This window comes from Euprymna scolopes, chromosome 39 (genome assembly GCF_053919585.1).
Source record: "Euprymna scolopes isolate OS-2025 chromosome 39, ASM5391958v1, whole genome shotgun sequence".
Lineage (NCBI taxonomy): Eukaryota > Metazoa > Mollusca > Cephalopoda > Sepiida > Sepiolidae > Euprymna > Euprymna scolopes.
Window position 1 is genome coordinate 69,723,355 of NC_136520.1, and position 18,790 is coordinate 69,742,144.

General features: G+C 34.5%; 1 protein-coding gene across 1 annotated transcript in view; it reads right to left on the bottom strand.

Moving 5' to 3' along the window:
- The window catches only part of LOC145263843 (uncharacterized), a 649,003-nt gene that overhangs the window by 93,236 nt on the left and 536,977 nt on the right, over positions 1–18,790 (bottom strand). Inside the window, exons 45-46 of the mRNA XM_080120917.1 lie at positions 17,676–17,843; positions 9,156–9,269 (exon numbers count right to left, since the gene is read on the bottom strand). Of these exons, the coding sequence (XP_079977043.1) occupies positions 9,156–9,269; positions 17,676–17,843 (282 nt within the window). The remainder of the gene's footprint in view (positions 1–9,155; positions 9,270–17,675; positions 17,844–18,790) is intronic.

Here is an 18,790-nt window from a genome sequence, read left to right on the forward strand (position 1 = left end):
TTGCCCAGTCATAAAATTTGCATAAATATTATATTTTAATTAATGCAGAATTCTCATCTATATATATAAAAGGCAAAAATCGGTGTGTATGTATGTATGTATGTATGTTTGTTTGTAACGCTAAAACTTTTGACAGACACAACCAAAGTTGACAAATTAGGTAGCATATTGCACCTTGATCACCCGGATGACAAATATCGAAATTTCACGTCAAACGGACAACTAGAAGGGGGTTAACTGATCATTTTTCTCCCAGGGGGGCCCCCCAAAAAACCTGTCATTTTAACATTATTCATTAGCTGTCACGTGACGTGACGTCAGCTCAGTAAAATGTCGGCTACGCTGAGCCTCTGACGTACATTAAAGCTGCCTGCGAGGAGTATCATTGATACTATAACACAGTTAAATATTAGTTTAAGAGTCGAACCGTTATTACCAACGGATTTATCGCACTTCAAAAAGAAGAATCCCAAAATTACATAAAAATTGACGTAGGGAAAATGTTTTTATTTTTACTTGAAGTTTTTTACCGGCGAAGAAAGATGACTATGCTCTTTGCTATAGTTTACCATGTATACAAGGCTTTAGCCATTTTGTTTTTACCTCCTAACTCTGTTAAACTGGAAGGGGGAGGGGTGGCTATCAGTATAAGGCCGCTTAAATACACGAAAATTACTTTTATACGAGTTTGTTTTCTTATGAATGGAACCGCGTTTATAGGGGGGAGGGGGGAGGAGGCAATGTGCACAGTCTCCCAAGCATTACCTACTATAAAAAAAGATGCACATTTACCCTCTTCTCTCACCCTCTTTCTCTCTCTCTCTCTCTCTTTCTCTTCTCTCTCTCACTCTCTTTCTCTATCACCCTCTTCTCTCTCTCTCTTTCTCTTCTCTCTCTCATCCTCTTTCTCTCTCTCTCACCCTCTTCTCTCTCTCTACCTTTTTCTCTTCTCTCTCGCACCCTCTTCTCTCTCTCTCACCCGCTTCTCTCTCTCTACCTCTTTCTCTTCTCTCTCGCACCCTCTTCTCTCTCTCACCCGCTTCTCTCTCTCTACCTCTTTCTCTTATCTCTCTCTCTCTCTCAACCTCTTCTCTCTCTCTCTCTTACCCTCTTCTCTCTCTCACTCTCTGTGTACACCTTTTTCTCTTCTCTCTCTCTCTGACCCTCTTTCTCTCTCTCTCACCCTCTTTTTCTGCTCTCTCTCACCCTTCTCTCTCTCTCTCTCTACCTCTTTCTCTTCTCTATCACCCTCTTTCCCTGCTCTCTCTCACCTTCATCTCTCTCTCTCTACCTATTTCTCTTCTCTCTCTCTCCCTCTGCTCTCTCTCACCCTCTTCTTTCTCCCTCACCCTCTTCTCTCTCTCTCTCTACCTCTTTCTCTTATCTCTCTCTCTCACTACCCCTCTCTCTCTCTGTCTTACCCTCTTCTCTCTCTCTCTACCTCTTTCTCTTATCTCTCTCTCTCTCACTACCTCTCTCTCTCTCACCCTCTTCTCTCTCTCACCCTCTTCTCTCTCTACCTCTTTCACTTCTCTCACCCTCTTTCTCTCTCACCCTCTTTCTCTGCTCTCTCTCACCCTCTTCTCTGCTCTCTCTCACCCTCTTCTCTCTCTACCTCTTTCTCTTCTCTCTCTCTCACCCTCTTCTCTCTCTCTTACCTATTTTGTAATATATATATATAGATATATATATTGTACAAACTATTGTACAAACTATTACCACTTATCAAGGCCTATAGGCCACTCGAGGATGAAAGTTTAAAAGTGCACAGTAGTCAAATTCGGCAAAGATGACGGAACCGCTTTAAGAGGAGGATGAATTATTCAGTGACTCCAACCTATTTTGTTACATATATGTATGTATATATTTTTGTAAAAAATATATATTACTACTTATCAAGGCCCATAGGACACTCGAGGATTAGAGTTGAAAAGTGCACAGCAGTCAAATCTGGGAAAGAGGATGGAACCGCTTTAACGGGAGGATGAGTTATTCAGCGACTCCAACCTATTTTGGTATATATATATTTATATCTATATTTATTTTTAAATATATATTACCACTTATCAAGGCCCATAGGCCACACGAGGATGAGAGTTTAAAAGTGCACAGTAGTCAAATTCGGCAAAGATGATGGAACCGCTTTAAGAGGAGGATGAATTATTCAGTGACTCCAACCTATTTTGTTATATATATGTATGTATATATTTTTGTAAAAAATATATATTACTACTTATCAAGGCCCATAGGACACTCGAGGATTAGAGTTGAAAAGTGCACAGTAGTCAAATTCGGGAAAGAGGATGGAACCGCTTTCACGGGAGGATGAGTTATTCAGCGACTCCAACCTGTTTTTTTATATATATATTTATATCTATATTTATTAAAAAATATATATTACCACTTATCAAGGACAATAGGCCACTCGAGGATGAGAGTTGAATAGTGCACTGTATAAAAAATACGGTAAAGAGGATGGAACCGCTTTAACGGGAGGATGAGTTATTCAGCAACTCCAACCTATTTTTTTATATATATATATATATATATACTTTTATTAAAAAATATATATTACCACTTATCAAGGACAATAGGCCACTCGAGGATGAGAGTTGAAAAGTGCATAGTAGTAAAATTCGGGAAAGAGGATGGAACCGCTTTAACGGGAGGATGAGTTATTCAGCGACTCCAACCTATTTTTTATATATATATATATATATATATATATATATTTATAACAAAAATATATTACCACTTATCAAGGCCCATAGGCTACTCGAGGATAAGAGTTGAAAAGTGCACATTAGTCAAATTCGGGAAAGAGGATGGAACCGCTTTAACGGGAGGATGAGTGATTCAGCGACTCCAACCTATTTTGTTATATATATATATATATATATATATATATATATATTTTGTACAAACTATATATTACCACTTATCAAGGCCCATAGGCCACACGAGGATGAGAGTTTAAAAGTGCACAGTAGTCAAATTTGGGAAAGAGGATTTAATCGCTTTAATAGAAGGATGAATTATTCAGCGACTCACACCTGTTTTGGTATATATATATATATATATTTATAAAAAAATATGTATTACCACTTATCAAGGCCCATAGGCCACTCGAGGATGAGAGTTAAAAAGTCCACAGTAGTCAAATTTGGGAAAGAGGATGGAACCGCTTTAACAGGAGGATGAGTTATTCAGCAACTCCAACCTATTTTGTTATATATATATATATATATATATATATATATATATTTTTCATAAAATATGTATTACCACTTATCAAGGCCCATAGTCCACTCGAGGACGAGAGTTGAAAAGTGCACAGTAGTCAAATTGGGGAAAGAGGATGGAACCGCTTTAACGGGAGGATGAGTTATTCAGCGACTCCAACCTTTTTTTTTATTTTGTAAAAAATATATATGACCACTTATCAAGGCCCAGAGGCCACTCGAGGATAAGAGTTGAAAAGTGCACAGTAGTCAAATTTGGGAAATTTGTTATATATCTATTTTTTTGTTACTTAGGCATTTCCACTTATCAAGGCCCAGATACATCTCGAGGATAAGAGTTAAATGTGCACAGTAGTCAATTGGACAATAAGGCCCAGAGGCCACCCGAGGATAAGGGTTGAAAATGGCAGTAGTTAATTGGACAACATAGTAATCGTTAGTAATGGAAAGTCGGGAAATTTGTTATATATATATTTATATTTTGTTTAGATAGGCATTACCACTTATCAAGGCCCAGAGGCCACTAGAGGATAAGTGTTGAAAAGTGCAGTAGTCAATTGGACAAAATATAGTAATTGTTAGTAATGGAAATTCAGTAAATTTGTTATATATATATTAATATTTTGTTAAATACGCATTACCACTTATCAAAGCCCACAGGCCACTCGAGGATAAGGATTGAAAAGTGCACCGTAGTAGTCGGTTGTAATGGAAATGCGGGATATTTGTAATATACCTATTTTTTGTTACTTAGGCACAACCACTTATTAAGGCCCAGAGGCCACTCGATGGTATTACCACTTATCAAGGCCCAGAGGCCACTCGAGGATAAGCGTTTAAAAGTGCAGTAGTCAATTGGACAATATAGTAATCGTTAGTAATGGAAATTCAGTAAATTTGTTATATATATGTATATTTTGTTACATACGCATTACCATTTATCAAGGCCCAGAGGCCACTCGAGGATAAGGATTGAAAAGTGCACAGTAGTCAATTGGACAATATAGTAATCGTTAGTAATGGAAATTCAGTAAATTTGTTATATACCTATTTTTTGTTACTTGGTCATTTCCACTTATCAAGGCCCAGAGGCCACTCGAGCATAAGAGTTAAAAAGTCCACAGTAGTCAATTGGACAATAAGGCCCAGAGGCCACCCGAGGATAAGGGTTAAAAAGTGCAGTAGTCCATTGGTCAGTATAGTAATCGTTAGTAATTACTACTTCTCAAGGCCCAGAGGCCACTCGAGGATAAGGGTTGAAAAGCGCAGTAGTCAATTGGACAATACAGTAATCGTTAGTAATGGAAATTCAGTAAATTTGTTATATATATATATATTTATATTTTGCTAAATACGCATTACTACTTATCAAGGCCCAGACGCCACTCGAGGATAAGGGTTGAAAATATTCAACAAATTTTTTATCTACAGATTAGAAAATTTGTATATAGGGTATTCAGACATATGGAATATATCTAGCATAATCTATCTATTATATCTATAAAAGTCAGAATGTTTGTGTGTGTGGGTGTGTGTGAGGTAGAGAGAGAGAGAGAGAACAATTCTTAACCTATATATTCAACAAATTTTTTATCTACAGATTTTAAATTTGTTATAAAGGGTATTCATACATATGGAAATATATCTAGCATAATCTATCTATTATATCTACAAAAGTGAAAATGTGTGTGTCTGTGAGAGAGAGAGCAATTCTCAACCTATATAATCAACAAATTTTTTATCTACAGATTAGATAATTTGTATATAGGGTATTCAGACATATGGAAATATATCTAGCATAATCTATCTATTATGTCTATAAAAGTGAGAATATGTCTGTGTGTGAGAGAGAGAGAGTAAGAACAATTCTCACCCTTTATATTCAACAAATTTTTATCTACAGATTAGAAAATTTTTATATAGTGTATTCAGACATATGGAAATATATCTAGCATAATCTATCTATTATATCTATAAAAGTGAGCATGCGTGAGAGGAGAGAGAGAGAGAGAGAACAATTCTCAACCTATATACTCAACAAATTTTTTATCTACAGATTTGAAAATTTGTATATAGATTATTCAGACACATGGAAATATATCTAGCATAATTTATCTATTATATCTATAAAAGTGAGAATGTGTGGGTGTGTGAGAGAGAGAATGAGAGAGAACAATTCTCAGCTTATATATGCAACAAATTGTTTATCTACAGATCCGAAATATCACATTTGTATAGAAGTAGAAATCTGGATACCTATTCTGATACCTAATAAAAGAAAGGACACTCTTTGGGGCGGATTTTGATGATAACAAGTCACTAATAAGAAATTATAATAAACATTGAAATAATTTAAGAATTTTATCAAAATAAAATTGCATGGTAATCACCCAATTTCTGCCACAAAATTTTGATTGGCAAAACTCATAAACAGAAAATATATATTTTCTAATTTCATCTTTTTTTTTATATAATCTGATTTGATGTTTTCCTTAATATTCAAATCACTATATTTTGCTGCTTAATATCAAATACAGCAAATGAGTTATTTTTTATGCATCAAACAATTACATTTTCTCATTCATCCAAACTAATCACTGAACATCAATTTCATATTTTCTTCACTAAAATATTACTGTGCTTGATGTCATCAAGTGGAGCGGATCATTTTTTTTTCATTTGTTCACACATTTTTCCAATTTATATATATTTTGTCTAAGATTCTTAGCCTATGTCATTGCATACCAAGCTGTTTATTAAAAGTTACGGTTCACTGTAAACACATACGTTACACCAAAATAAAAACGCTTCAGATAATGTCTTGATATTCAATTAAGTTTCTCACATGACATCTTATGAAGTTAGTAGAAATGTTACAGACTTTTGAATCTCAAACACTTTCAATACTGTGCACTGATATTTTCTTTTTTGGAATATAAGCACATTCATGATTTTTTTTTACAAACGTCAACAAATTTCACAATGTGTAGCAATGTACTGAAACAATTATAAAAATATTTGTTTTTATTTTGGATGATGCAGGGCATCCGAAGAGAGATTTTTCTAACAAAATGAAAGTATAATTTTTAGCAATAGGTATCTAGGAAAAGGCCACTACATACGTTATAAATTCCAAATTTCCACAACCTGGCAAATACTGGTACACGCTAGCAAATTTAGATTTGCAATTACAGAATATGATTCTAATTTTTTCCTTTGCTCTTTATTCGAACACTACACTAAGTTTACTGTTTTATTTCGCTACAGTTGATATTGTGTAGAACAATAAGAAAATCATAGTGAACAATGCATTCAACAAAATTTCACACACATTTCTAGATACCTATATCTAATAAGTTCAAAAGAAAGGACACACTTAGGGAGGTATTTTGGTGGTCAAGTCACTAAATAGAGATTAGCTGGTTTCCCGGCATAGCCCAGGATGTAATAAAGATTGACTGAAATACATGTTCTAGCTGGTTTCTAGGCGTTGCCAGGGATGTAATATAGACACATTATGTTGTATATTACCTGTTCTCTTCTCCCTAAGGTAAAACAATTTCATATACATGCTGTAAATTACCTATGCTAGGGATAAAACATGAACAATACCAGTCCGGGGGTAGATAAAACAAATAATACATAGAGATGAAAGATTCGTCTCCCCTAAGAATAAAACATATGTTCAATATCTGCTTTTGTTTTTTCATTGTTTATACGGTCCCGAGCAACGCCGGGTAGCCCTGCTAGTCTATATATATAAAAGCGAAAATGTGGATATGTATGTATGTATGTATGTTTGTATGTGTGTTTGTGTGTCCGCTAAAAACTTTTGACAGACACAACGAAAATTCACAAACTCGGTATCATATTGAAGCCCGATCCTTCGCCCGAATAATATCGAAAAATTGGGCAAAAACGTTCATTTTTTCACCCCGAAATCAACAATTTTCGACAGGGGGGGGGGGGGGGTCCAACAAAAACGGTCCCCTCGTGATGACAACCGGTTCGACGCATGCGTCAGATGGCGTCATGACCTGATTTACTTTAAATAGTTGAAGAACTGGCTGAATTTCATGTACGTAACGTTAGCTCAGTTGGTTAGTGCGTCGGTTCGTTATCTAAATGTTTTGGGTTTGAATCGTGGTGTGAGATGTCTTTTTTTTTTTCGATTTTTTAAATTTAACTATTGAACCAGTGTTATTTAAGCCATTTTTCACGTAACATTCATTTTTCTGGTTTTTTTTTTTTACTTTGCTTATCCACCCCCGACCAACACACCCCAAAACACCTGAGTACCCACCGATTTTTTAAATTTTAATATCGAAACAAGCTTATTTAAGCCATTTTTCACATGTTTTTTTTTTTTGGTTTTAACGTTCGTTTTCTGTTTTCTTTTTTGATTTTTACATTTAACATCATTCGTTTGCCTTACGTTAGTTATTTTTGTGTTTTTTTTTTTGATGTTTTGATTACCCCCCCTTAAGTTTTAACGTTCGTTTTTATGTTTTCTTTTTTTACTTCGCTTATAACAAACAAACCTGGTTATTGACCTCATTTGCTGAATAGCTATTGCTTACGTCATCGTCGTAACGCTCTACAACTTCCGTGCGGGTACCTGTCAATTTGGTTCTTATTTAAATAAATTCAAACATCTTTCAGTAACTCATTCTGGCTGGCCGAATGGTTCATGTTTTTTTCACATTTTATTTTCCAACTTTGCCTCAGGGCTTCGGGTTCGATCTTATCAACTTTACCCCCCCACCCCCACCCGTTTCTTTTTATTTAACAGCACACACACCTCCAAACACCCGGGCAACACCGAATAGCCCCGCTAGTCTATAATATAAACCTCATCTGTCTGTATGTATGTATGTATGTCTGCCTAAAACTTTCGACAGAGGCAACAGATTTTCATGAGATCGGTATCATTTTAAAGCTCGAACCTTCGGACGACAAATCGGCTAAGAACATTAATTCTTTCACCCTTAACTGGGCACTTTTCTAGAAGGAGGGGTCGATTTTTTTGCTGACATTTTTGCAAGTCATTCAAACCTTGCGTGAGCTTGATAAGATGTTTACAAAGTGATTTCTAACCTACTTATTCTTAAGCTATCATTTTCCACGACTATGTATGCGCATTCGTGAAACAGCTGACAAATAGAGAAAAATCTGATCACCCCCCCCCATGTACCGATTTTTCAATTTTGATCCCTTATTTGCCTTTTTTTCCAAATGAAAACGGATTAAAAAATTTTCCACATATCTAAATATTCTATATACAAAATTTCAAGTCTGTAGATCAAAAATTTGTTGAGTATATAGGTTGAGAAGTGTCTTCACACACACATTTTCGCTATATATATATATATATATATATATATATATATATATATATATATATATATATATATATATATATATATATATATATATAAATAAACAACAACAGTTTAAACAGGCAGAAGCCTGACGAATCCTAGCATTGATGAAACGCGGAATATTCTGTGTAGCTTAAATTGCCATATATATTTTATAACTTACTATATATATATATATATATATATATATATATATATATATATATATATATATATATATACTCAAATGGTGCAGGAACTACAGGATCTGCCTTTACTAAGACGACTCCCTTGAGCGACAATTTTTATAGAATGATCTGCACCAGAAATTGTTTTACAGCTGATTTTGTTTGAACAGGAAGAGGGATGCTTTCGCAATGAACATACTTGGATATTGGAGTGAACTTTCAAGAAAATGTAATAAATTTGTCGGCAATGCAAGGTTAAATTATTCAGGTATTTAATCACTGCATCCTCTTTGATATAAATTTCTACTAAACCATGTACACGGCAACCGAATCAAAGTTATTGAATACTCAAAATTTGAACTTACCAATTCTTCAACTTTTTCATTCAATGTATAATTTTCTTCACTTTTTTCCTCAATCACGTTTTCCAATTCTCTCACGTTCTTTTGTAATTTTTTCAAGTCAACTTCATAACGCATCTGCAGAATAAAAGAATTTTTTTTTTTAATTTCCAATGAAAAACGACACACGGAAAATGAAACATCCTTGGGTTGTTTGGATTATTCAGACAACTTTTCTCGATATTCACACAGTTTTTTTTGGCTGATATAACCTCCACACAGACACACAGTACTACGTATAAAGCGCAAAGTATAATCAGTTCTAAGTGATAATCTTCTGAAGGTTAATGGTTCAATCCTCAGTACAGGCAATATTAATTATAACATATGATTAAGCATCACGGTGCTTGTGCATTATAGGTGGATATTTAAAAAAAATTTTTTAGGTTTAATTGTCAATACAGGTGTAACATAGTACATATGAGCACGTGGGAAAATAGCAGCAGCAGCAACGGATGGCTGGCTTGCAAAAAGATTAGCAGCGGCAGCCGAAAAACGTGCATATGAAAATTAGGGAATTTTTCAGGAATTGTGCACGAGAAGAACAATGGAAAAACGAAGAAAAATGCACCATGTGGTCGAGAGAAGAAAAGTATTGGGTCGAAAACAATGGCCGTGTAAAGTCGAGGACGAGAATGGGCTGGCTGTGAGAAAAGAGAAATGCAAGCCAGGCTAGATGGACATGTGGCAGTGAGAGACTTTTTAAATGGTGTCGAGACGTTTGTGAAAATGTGTGATAAAATCTTTTGTTAAAAAAAACAAAAAACGCCAACCTGGATTTTTATTTATTTTATTCCTTTTGTTTGTTTGTAGCGGCTACATTGTGTTACACAGGCAATACTAATTATAGCATGTAATTAAGAATCACAGTGTTTATTTATTATGTGGATATCTAAAAAATAAAAAACAAGTGTATTTTAAATAAAAACACTATTATGCAATTACGTGCCATCTTGAAATGATGGAATAGATCTGCTAGAATTATTTTTTTTTTTACAAAAACATAATTATTCTTGTATATTTTAAATCCACCATTTTCTAATTCAAAATCGCAATTATATCTCCTAGATTCTGTGAACTCTTCAATAAATACGATAAAACTGCATTATTTGATGAATTATTTTTCGTAATTTTGACTAATTCTGACATGACATGCAAGTACGTAATAGTGTTCTTATTTAAAATGCATTAAAAATTTTTTTTTTTTACGTTTAATTATAACACACAAACACCATGATTCTTAATTATCTAAATATCAAATTTACTTGCCCGTACGTCCAGTGTTACAAAAAACATCATCCTCATTGCAAACATTAATTAATGAAAAACAAATTACCTCTCTTTATCAGTTAAAAATCCTTAAAACCATTTCCTCTCAAAAAATTCCCCCCCCCAAAAAAAAACATGGCTGTCTGTTTACAGTTTCAAATTGACTATTTTATTTTATAATTAAAAAAAAATGTGCAAGTGAATTGACATATGTTCTTTTATAATTTATATAAAAAATTATTCAGAAAAAAAAAACCATGTGTTGTTTATTTAATTATTTATTTTCAACTGGTGTGGAATTTCCATGGGTTCTGCAAGTATGTTATGATTAGTATTGCCTCTACTGAGGATTGATATCTTTAAACTGAAAAAGATTATCACTTAGAAATGATAAGTGAAATCACACGACATCAGGTCAAATTTGGTTGCCATCTTGTTCTGATTTTGTTCATTCGAAGTGTGTTTTTCTCAAGTTTATATGCATAATACTAATTGGATTATTACTATAACACTATAAATGATTTCTCCACACTCTCTATCTGTGCCTGAATCTAAATGCATATTCCATGAACAAAGCTTCTTTCCCAGAACTATCCTCCTGTGGAACACTGTTCCTCTGGTCTGCTTTCCAGTTGAATATAATATCAGAAGCTACATTTTAATGATTGTTTGAATGAATGGTAGAGAAAATATGATTACTTAAAAAACTGAATTTGTTAAACTCTTTATACTATTACTACCAAGGTTATCTAGCAGCCTTAGTGATTCTAATTTCTGTAAATTACAAGTGTGGTTCCAAAAGTAAGGCCTCCTATTTTTTAACTTAAGAACGAAAATATTGAAAAGCTACAAAGATGAGAGACATACCATTAAAATGAATGACCTTTTGTGATCCAAAATGTATTTTTCTACATAGTTACCGCCATTCTCTATGCATTTTTGCCAATCTCTTTTGATGCCTCGATGGTAAATGTTGGGGAGTACACTTTGTCGCTCATACCTCTGTCATCAGTCTGAAATTGACAAACCAATCTCCCAACTGTGCTGACATATACTGCATTGGCTTCATAAATATTCAACAGGCACCGGTGAATGTTGATTGGTTCATTTTTTTTTTTTTTGCATGGAGGAATTCAGTGATACATTTCTGCTTCTGATGAACGTCCACAACAGGGGGTTGCTTTCTTAGAGTCTCACACAATCAATATCTGCAACAGTAAGATGAAACTTTCAGGTCATGAATGCATAAGTTCAGTCATCATAAAAAATAGGAGGCGTTACTTTTGGAACGTTCCTTGTATATAAAAAATAAAAGTAAAACTGCACAATCATGTAATTTGAAATGTCTAAGTTTATTGGGGATACAAAATCAGCATAAAAATAATCATGCCCCGGGTGAGGTTTGAACTCAGAATCTCTAGCTCTAAGTATGATATGTGAATCAGAGGAAAGTAGAAAATGGTGATGCTAATAAATACATAATTCAAACATTTTTTTTCTTGATTTCTCTATCTCTATAGAATTGAATGTAGGTTGCTTATCTTAAAAAAAAAAAAAAAAAAAAAAATAAGGACATGAAGGAAGAGTAATAGTCAACAAAATGTTGAATAGCAAAAAAAAACAAAAAAAAACTGTCTGCTATTAAATTAATATCTGATGATTTCAGTGACAGTGTTAGGATTTCTGACTGTGAGAGAAAACTCTCCTCCACCTTCCTTTATTTATGACTAGGATGATTATCAGGCATAGACAACAAAATATTTGTTTTCTTTCTCTCCTCCTCTATCAACCCATCTCTCACTTTATTTGACCAATGGAAAACAAGCTGCATGTGCGTGATCCCCCTCTGATGCTGCATGTGAGATGACAACACAAAAAATAGTGAAGAAATAATGAATATGAGAAATGTGAAGGGCCAATGTTGCTTTCACATTTTCGCCAAGTTTCAGAAAAATCTAATGGATGGAGCAAAAGTTATGGGGTAAAAAGTGTAATATTTTACAATTTTGGGGCATTTGTGACCCCTTTTGAGTTCATGGGGATGCTGAATCCCAGTGAAAATGAACAAACAGTGAAGTTTCATGCCTTAAGACATGTCTATTTGAATTCAGCACCATTGAAAACCACTATATAGACATACATATCAAGTTTTTGAGTAATATGAAAAAAGAGCTCCAAAAGGGCATGTTTTTTTAGCCTTAAAAGTCCCAGAGTGATGTAAACGGGAATTTTGTCAGGGTCACCCATACTGAATTTATATTAAGAATAATGGACGCATGAATGCACTGACAGACGCCACTGAAAACATAGGTCCAACTTTGAAAAATCGGGGGATCAACATTTTTTTTGACAAATTAATAAATAATAACATAAAAAAATTGCTTAATTCTGTTAGTGTTGCTCCAAAAAATTATAAATATTATAGATAAAAGAAAGTGCCTATCTTTTATCTGTGACAATGTCAAAAAAGAATATATCAGCTTCGAGGTTTTATCTTGTGCAGTTTTTGACTTTTAGTTAACAAACACACACGGACAGACAACTTTCCTTTATTCCATTTAGACCTGAGACTAATCAAAAATAAAATATTGATCAGGATTAAATATTAAAATCAAAGAGATCAGTTGAAAATAATGTTTTTCTTTAAAACAACATGTACCAATAAAGGACTGACAAAACAGATTTTTAGAAAGAAAAAGAAAAAAGAAAAATTAATTATTAATCACAAAATTATGCCCGTCATTACTTCATATATTAGATGCCATTGTTGGAGGTCCTAAAACTAGAGACCACAATGGTTAACCAGTATGCAAAATTTAAATCCATCATGTCCATCACCAGTCCAGAAAGAAAAAGATAAAAATTTATTTGTGAAATGTATTCACTGAGAAAGCTTAGATATGACTATTAGAAAGAGTTGAGAATTAGATAAGAAAGTGTGGGTTCATGCCTTTCTCATGATATTGATGCATAACTAAAGAGAATATTATTTGATAAGATTCTTCTTAAGATTATAAACACATGCCAAATTATCAAGAGAAACCATAAAAGTGAAAACGAAATAAAACAAGAATATGTCAATTGTGAGACTACATACCTGACAATGTGAGGATGGACCAAAGTTTTATGTATATCTTATTTCTCCATTTAACATATGAAAGACATAATAGGCGAGTGCGTTTGTGTATGTCCACGAAAGGCTTTTTGCGTCGGGGTTCTCGCATTGGTTAGATTCCGGGAGAAGTTTTTGCATACTTCCTAGATCATAATATCTCAGATTTGCAAACAGACATTGTCTCTATCTTTGTTTTGATTGAGCTTTAAAAAACTCCCTCGTTTCTAGTGTTTGTTTGTCTTTTTCATATAAATAAAGAGAAACTAATCGAATGCAACTGTCATCTCTCAGCTTTCGCCCAGTTAGTATCTGTTCTGGAATTCATCCTTGGTCAATGTAGGGGAAACCCTTCATACTGAGACAATTACTATTTATTTGGATACTGCCAGAGTGCCCCCTTGTTTGGCTTAGCTGCTTTTCCCCACACATTAAAAACGACCTTCATAGCAGGTTTAAAAGAAACACCATTGCTGCAAATCATCTTTTTGATCAACTACGTTAAATTTCAACGCTTTACACTTCCGGTTGTATCACAGAGTAGGGGTAAGACGTCAGATTTTCTTTCACTTTCTTTTCCACCTTCGCGTCACGGGTTGTGCCTGCCTGCCTACTACCACTAATTTTTTTTTTGTACTCAACACACACCTCCGGGCAACACCAGGCACTCCCGGTAGTATTGTATAAAGTATTCCCGAAATTATGCCATCGGAACATTGATAATACACATACAAAAAAAACAAAAAACAACTATTTATTCATAAAGTTATTTAAAAGCATCAAATCTATACATCAAATTTTAAAAATTCAGAAGTTAAAAATCCCAGCAAATTTTCAAAGTCAAGATGAGATAAGATGTGTGACATCATTGGCTACAATATGTGCCGAGTAGTGAGTCTCTATAATAAACATAACTTAAGTTATCGTTAAAAGCATGACTTTCACCATTTCCATGATCCAAATAATACGAATAACCAATCCTCATCTCAAAAATTCTGAAATATAATTGCACAGAACTTTTTTCTTCCTCCATGTGCATAATATCAAACAGAATTTCCATGAACAGAGTTTCTTTCCAACAATTTCCCATCTACAGAACAGATTACCACGAGACAGCTTCCCTGCAGGCTACAAGATGGCTATCAGCAAATCAAATATCAATAAACATGTGTCATAAACCACCATCAAATTGAGCAAGTTGTCCTGTGTTTTGACAACCTTTGCTCAGGCCCGATGAGTGTTACCCACTCTTTCCGAGAGAGTTAAGATCTTATTTTCAATCCTCTTATAATATTCTTTATAATTCATTCAACTTACAATCTATCTTATTAACTCTTATCCTTTTTTTTTTTTTTACTCAACCACAACGGCATCGGCTTGTTCCGCTTATGCTGCAAAGATCGACATTGAGCTCAACAAGGCATGCAGGATGATTATCGACAACCTGAAATTGACCAAATTGCCATCTGTCTACAGAATGTCTGGAATTGTTCTGCCGCAGATCCGTCGAGAGGCGATAGCAAAGGCGGAGCGTAACAAGCAGAGCAACGACAATAGCCATCCCCTATTTGGACATCAAGAGATGCTGCAGTGGCTACCATCTCGCAAGAGCTTTGCCACTGTCACAGGCCTCGGACTAACAACACTAGCATTCCTCCGCCTACATTGGTGGAATAAGTCAGTCAAAGACAACAACAACAACGAGGCTCTTCCAGTATTGAAAGAAGATTTCTCAGCAGGCTCTGAACTCCCTTAAAAAGAGTGGGTAACGCTCACCAGGCACGAGCGAAGGTTATTAAAATATAGCACAACTTGCACAATTGGATGTATCCTCATAGACAGTCCTCTAATTGATTCCAAAGGGGTGCCTCGGACACTGCCCGATGATGGACCTCAAGATGGAGTAAAACACTATGATGATTAACTCTTATCCTTGAGTTGCTTTTAAAATTAATAAATGGTGACTCATTGATAAATAAATAAAAATTCCTTCACTTTAAACTATTGAGACACAAGTCAATCTTATTTCACTGATTGACACATGTGCAATGCAGGTTGTGGCCATACCATCCAGTATGAGAGAAACCGTAGGATCAGAGCAACATATTGCATACTTGTTTCCATGTAATAACAGCTGAAAGCCAGAACCACAACTAGTGACGTCACTGTATCATGAAAGGCATCTCTTCCATTATACTGGAGCCTGCCATAGTGGTCGTCGTCATCAACAATTGAAGTTTTTCGTCTGCTGGTTGGTCACTGTTGTCATAATTCTATACGTGGCAGCATATGTGAACGGGCCAACAAACTTGACCTGTGGAATGCTACCAATACTGTCTCGTTTTGAACCACCTGTGTAGCATGAGGAATTGCTTGCAGATCACTTAACTTAAAGAAATTAAACAAGAACCAATAATTCCTGCATCATTAAACATTACAACACCTGCATGGTATAAAATTGGTAACAAACTTAACAATTACTGATAAAGTTGATAGTCATTAAGTTATTTTTAAATGCTCCATTTATGTAGCCTTATGCTATCTATCTATATATATATATATATATATATATATATATATATATATATATAAAAGCGAAAATCTGTGTATGTATGTATGTTTGCTTTTTGTGTATATCCGCAAAAGGATTTTTTTCGGCGGCTTCTTGAGGCCGTCGCTCATTTTTAAAAATTTTATATCACGTCTAAATCATAATATCTACAAGTTACGAACGAGGGTCGCGTGTATATTTAATTTACCCTATTTTCAAAAGCTAAATATTTTTTGATCGGCGCGTGTAGATTCGCACTTTTTCGTATAATAAAAGCAAAACTAATACGAAGGTTGTTGCATCGTTCCCAGCGTGATCGCAGGAACGTCCAAAAGCAATCAGCTTTGATCAATGCGGTTTTTTCCTTATATCAGACAATTGCTATTCAATTTGGACAATCCCCTTCAATGGAGAGTTGGTTTCCCTCCTCCCATCATCTTGGGGAAGCTTAAACTGCCCCGCAGTAAATGAAAAAACTATCCTACAGTGAAACAAAGTAAACAAACGCCAAGAAACTGCCCCGTCATCGTAACGCTTCCGCAATGACCTCATTAAGCATCCACCTGTCAATCAAACCTCCTTGACTTGACTCACTTTAATTGCTGTTACATTAACATTGTCGCCGTAGCGCAGGTGTTCAGGCTCAATCTATAGGCCTCAAGGCTCCGGGTTCGAGCCACATGTCCCCCCCCCATCTATTGTTTTCTTAAATCGCTATCATTAAGTTTCCTTTTTGTTCTGATTTACCTCCCTCCCCAAACACACCTACAAATACCCTAGTTTATATATATAAAAAGCAAAATGTGTGCACATTTTTTGTATATCTAGCAAAGGCTTTTAGAGGGAGGAAGCACTCGGGGTGGTTATTGTTTCTCACTAGATTATAATATCTCTGATTTACGAAAGGAGGTTACATCTATCTTTTATTTAAGCGACTTTTACACGCTATTTTTGCTGTATTTCCTGGTCTCCGCATCTTTGTTTGGCTTTTCAGTATCAAAACGAAACCGCATCCGTAGCAAAGGTGTGTCTACCTGGCACTCGTGCCGGAACGTCCAGAAAAGCAATGAGCTTTGATTAATGCAGGCAAAAAAAAAAGAAGTTAAGTGTGGGATTTCATTTCCCTATGGCGTGATGTTTGACCTTATTAAATTTACGCACGTGTCACTTAACTTTTTAATTGTTTAATTTCAACCATTCTCATAGCGTCGTGGTAAGTTATTAGGCTATTGATCTCTTTTACACATCCAAACACGTTGGCAACGCCGGGTACCACCGCTAGTTTATTAGATAAAAGAAAGTTGTGTGTGTGTGTTTGTATGCCTGCTAAAAACTTTTGTTGACCGCATCTGACCGGGTTGAAACCGGTACCATCTGAAAGAGCAATGCAAAAGCAATAAAAAGATTCCTCTGATCAAGTTTGGCCATTTACAGATGACCAATAACATTCCAGCGAAGAAATAAGATGGACATTGGTGATGGCTTAATTCCATGCGATCAGTAAATAATTAGGTGGACCATCAATTAATCTAATCCATGCATACACACATACCACGAGGTCAGACACAACATCATCCAAGTTTTCACTGACCGCAACATCAGTGTGGTTCTTCTCCATCTGCGCCCGCAAGTCGGTCAGTTCTTTAGTCAGGGACTCAATCTCTTTCTCTTTGCTTTCCAGCATGGCCTGGACAGTGTCGAAATCTTCCTGAAGTTTCGTCTGAAATAGAAGAAATAATAAAAATCTTTTTATAGCTGATTTCTATATTGTGGACACCCGAAAAGAGATGATAACTTGCATTTTTCATGTTATCGATTTGTGTGTGTGTGTATATATATATATATATATATATATATATATATATATATATATATATATATATATATATATATATTAGTGTTGGGACGATTAATCGGAATCGGGAATGGGAAAAATTAGAACTTTTAGGAGTATCGGAAAAATTAGTACCTACTTCCCGATGTCAAACGATTCTTTTAATTTTTTTTCATTATATAATTCTGTTAGAAGCAAAATCTTCTACTGCTTGTAATAATGATAAAATAATAAATATTTATTGATTTTTAATTAATAGTAAAACTAAAATCTATAGATCATCACTTAGAAGCATATTTTTTTTCACGCCTGAGATAATATCTACACATTTAACATGTGTTTTTACTATAATTGTGAAAAAATGGCTACCTCATAGCAAAATATTTAGAGTTTATAAAAAATTGGAATCCGTAATTGTATCAGAATCGGGGACAACATTGGAATCGTTCCATTACTAATATATATATATATACAGTGATGATCATATTTATTGGCACGGTAAAATAAAAGTTAAATTTTGTCTAATAAATTCTAAAAAAGGGATTAAATTAAAGAAAATAACAAAGTATATTATGTATTTTTAACTGGCCTTTCCGATGCAGCAATCGCATTTTAGAAAAAATAAATAACAAAGGAACAACAAACATAATTGCAAAAAACCCTCGTTCAAAATTATTGGCACGGCTTTGTTTTTCTTTTAGTATCAGTATAATATCAATCAATTTCCGGTTTACGTGCTTTCTGAACTTTTTTATAGCCATATTATGCTTGTTTAACGCTAATTCAGTGAATAATTTTTTTCAGATAATTTTTAGATAGCGATTTATTTAAAC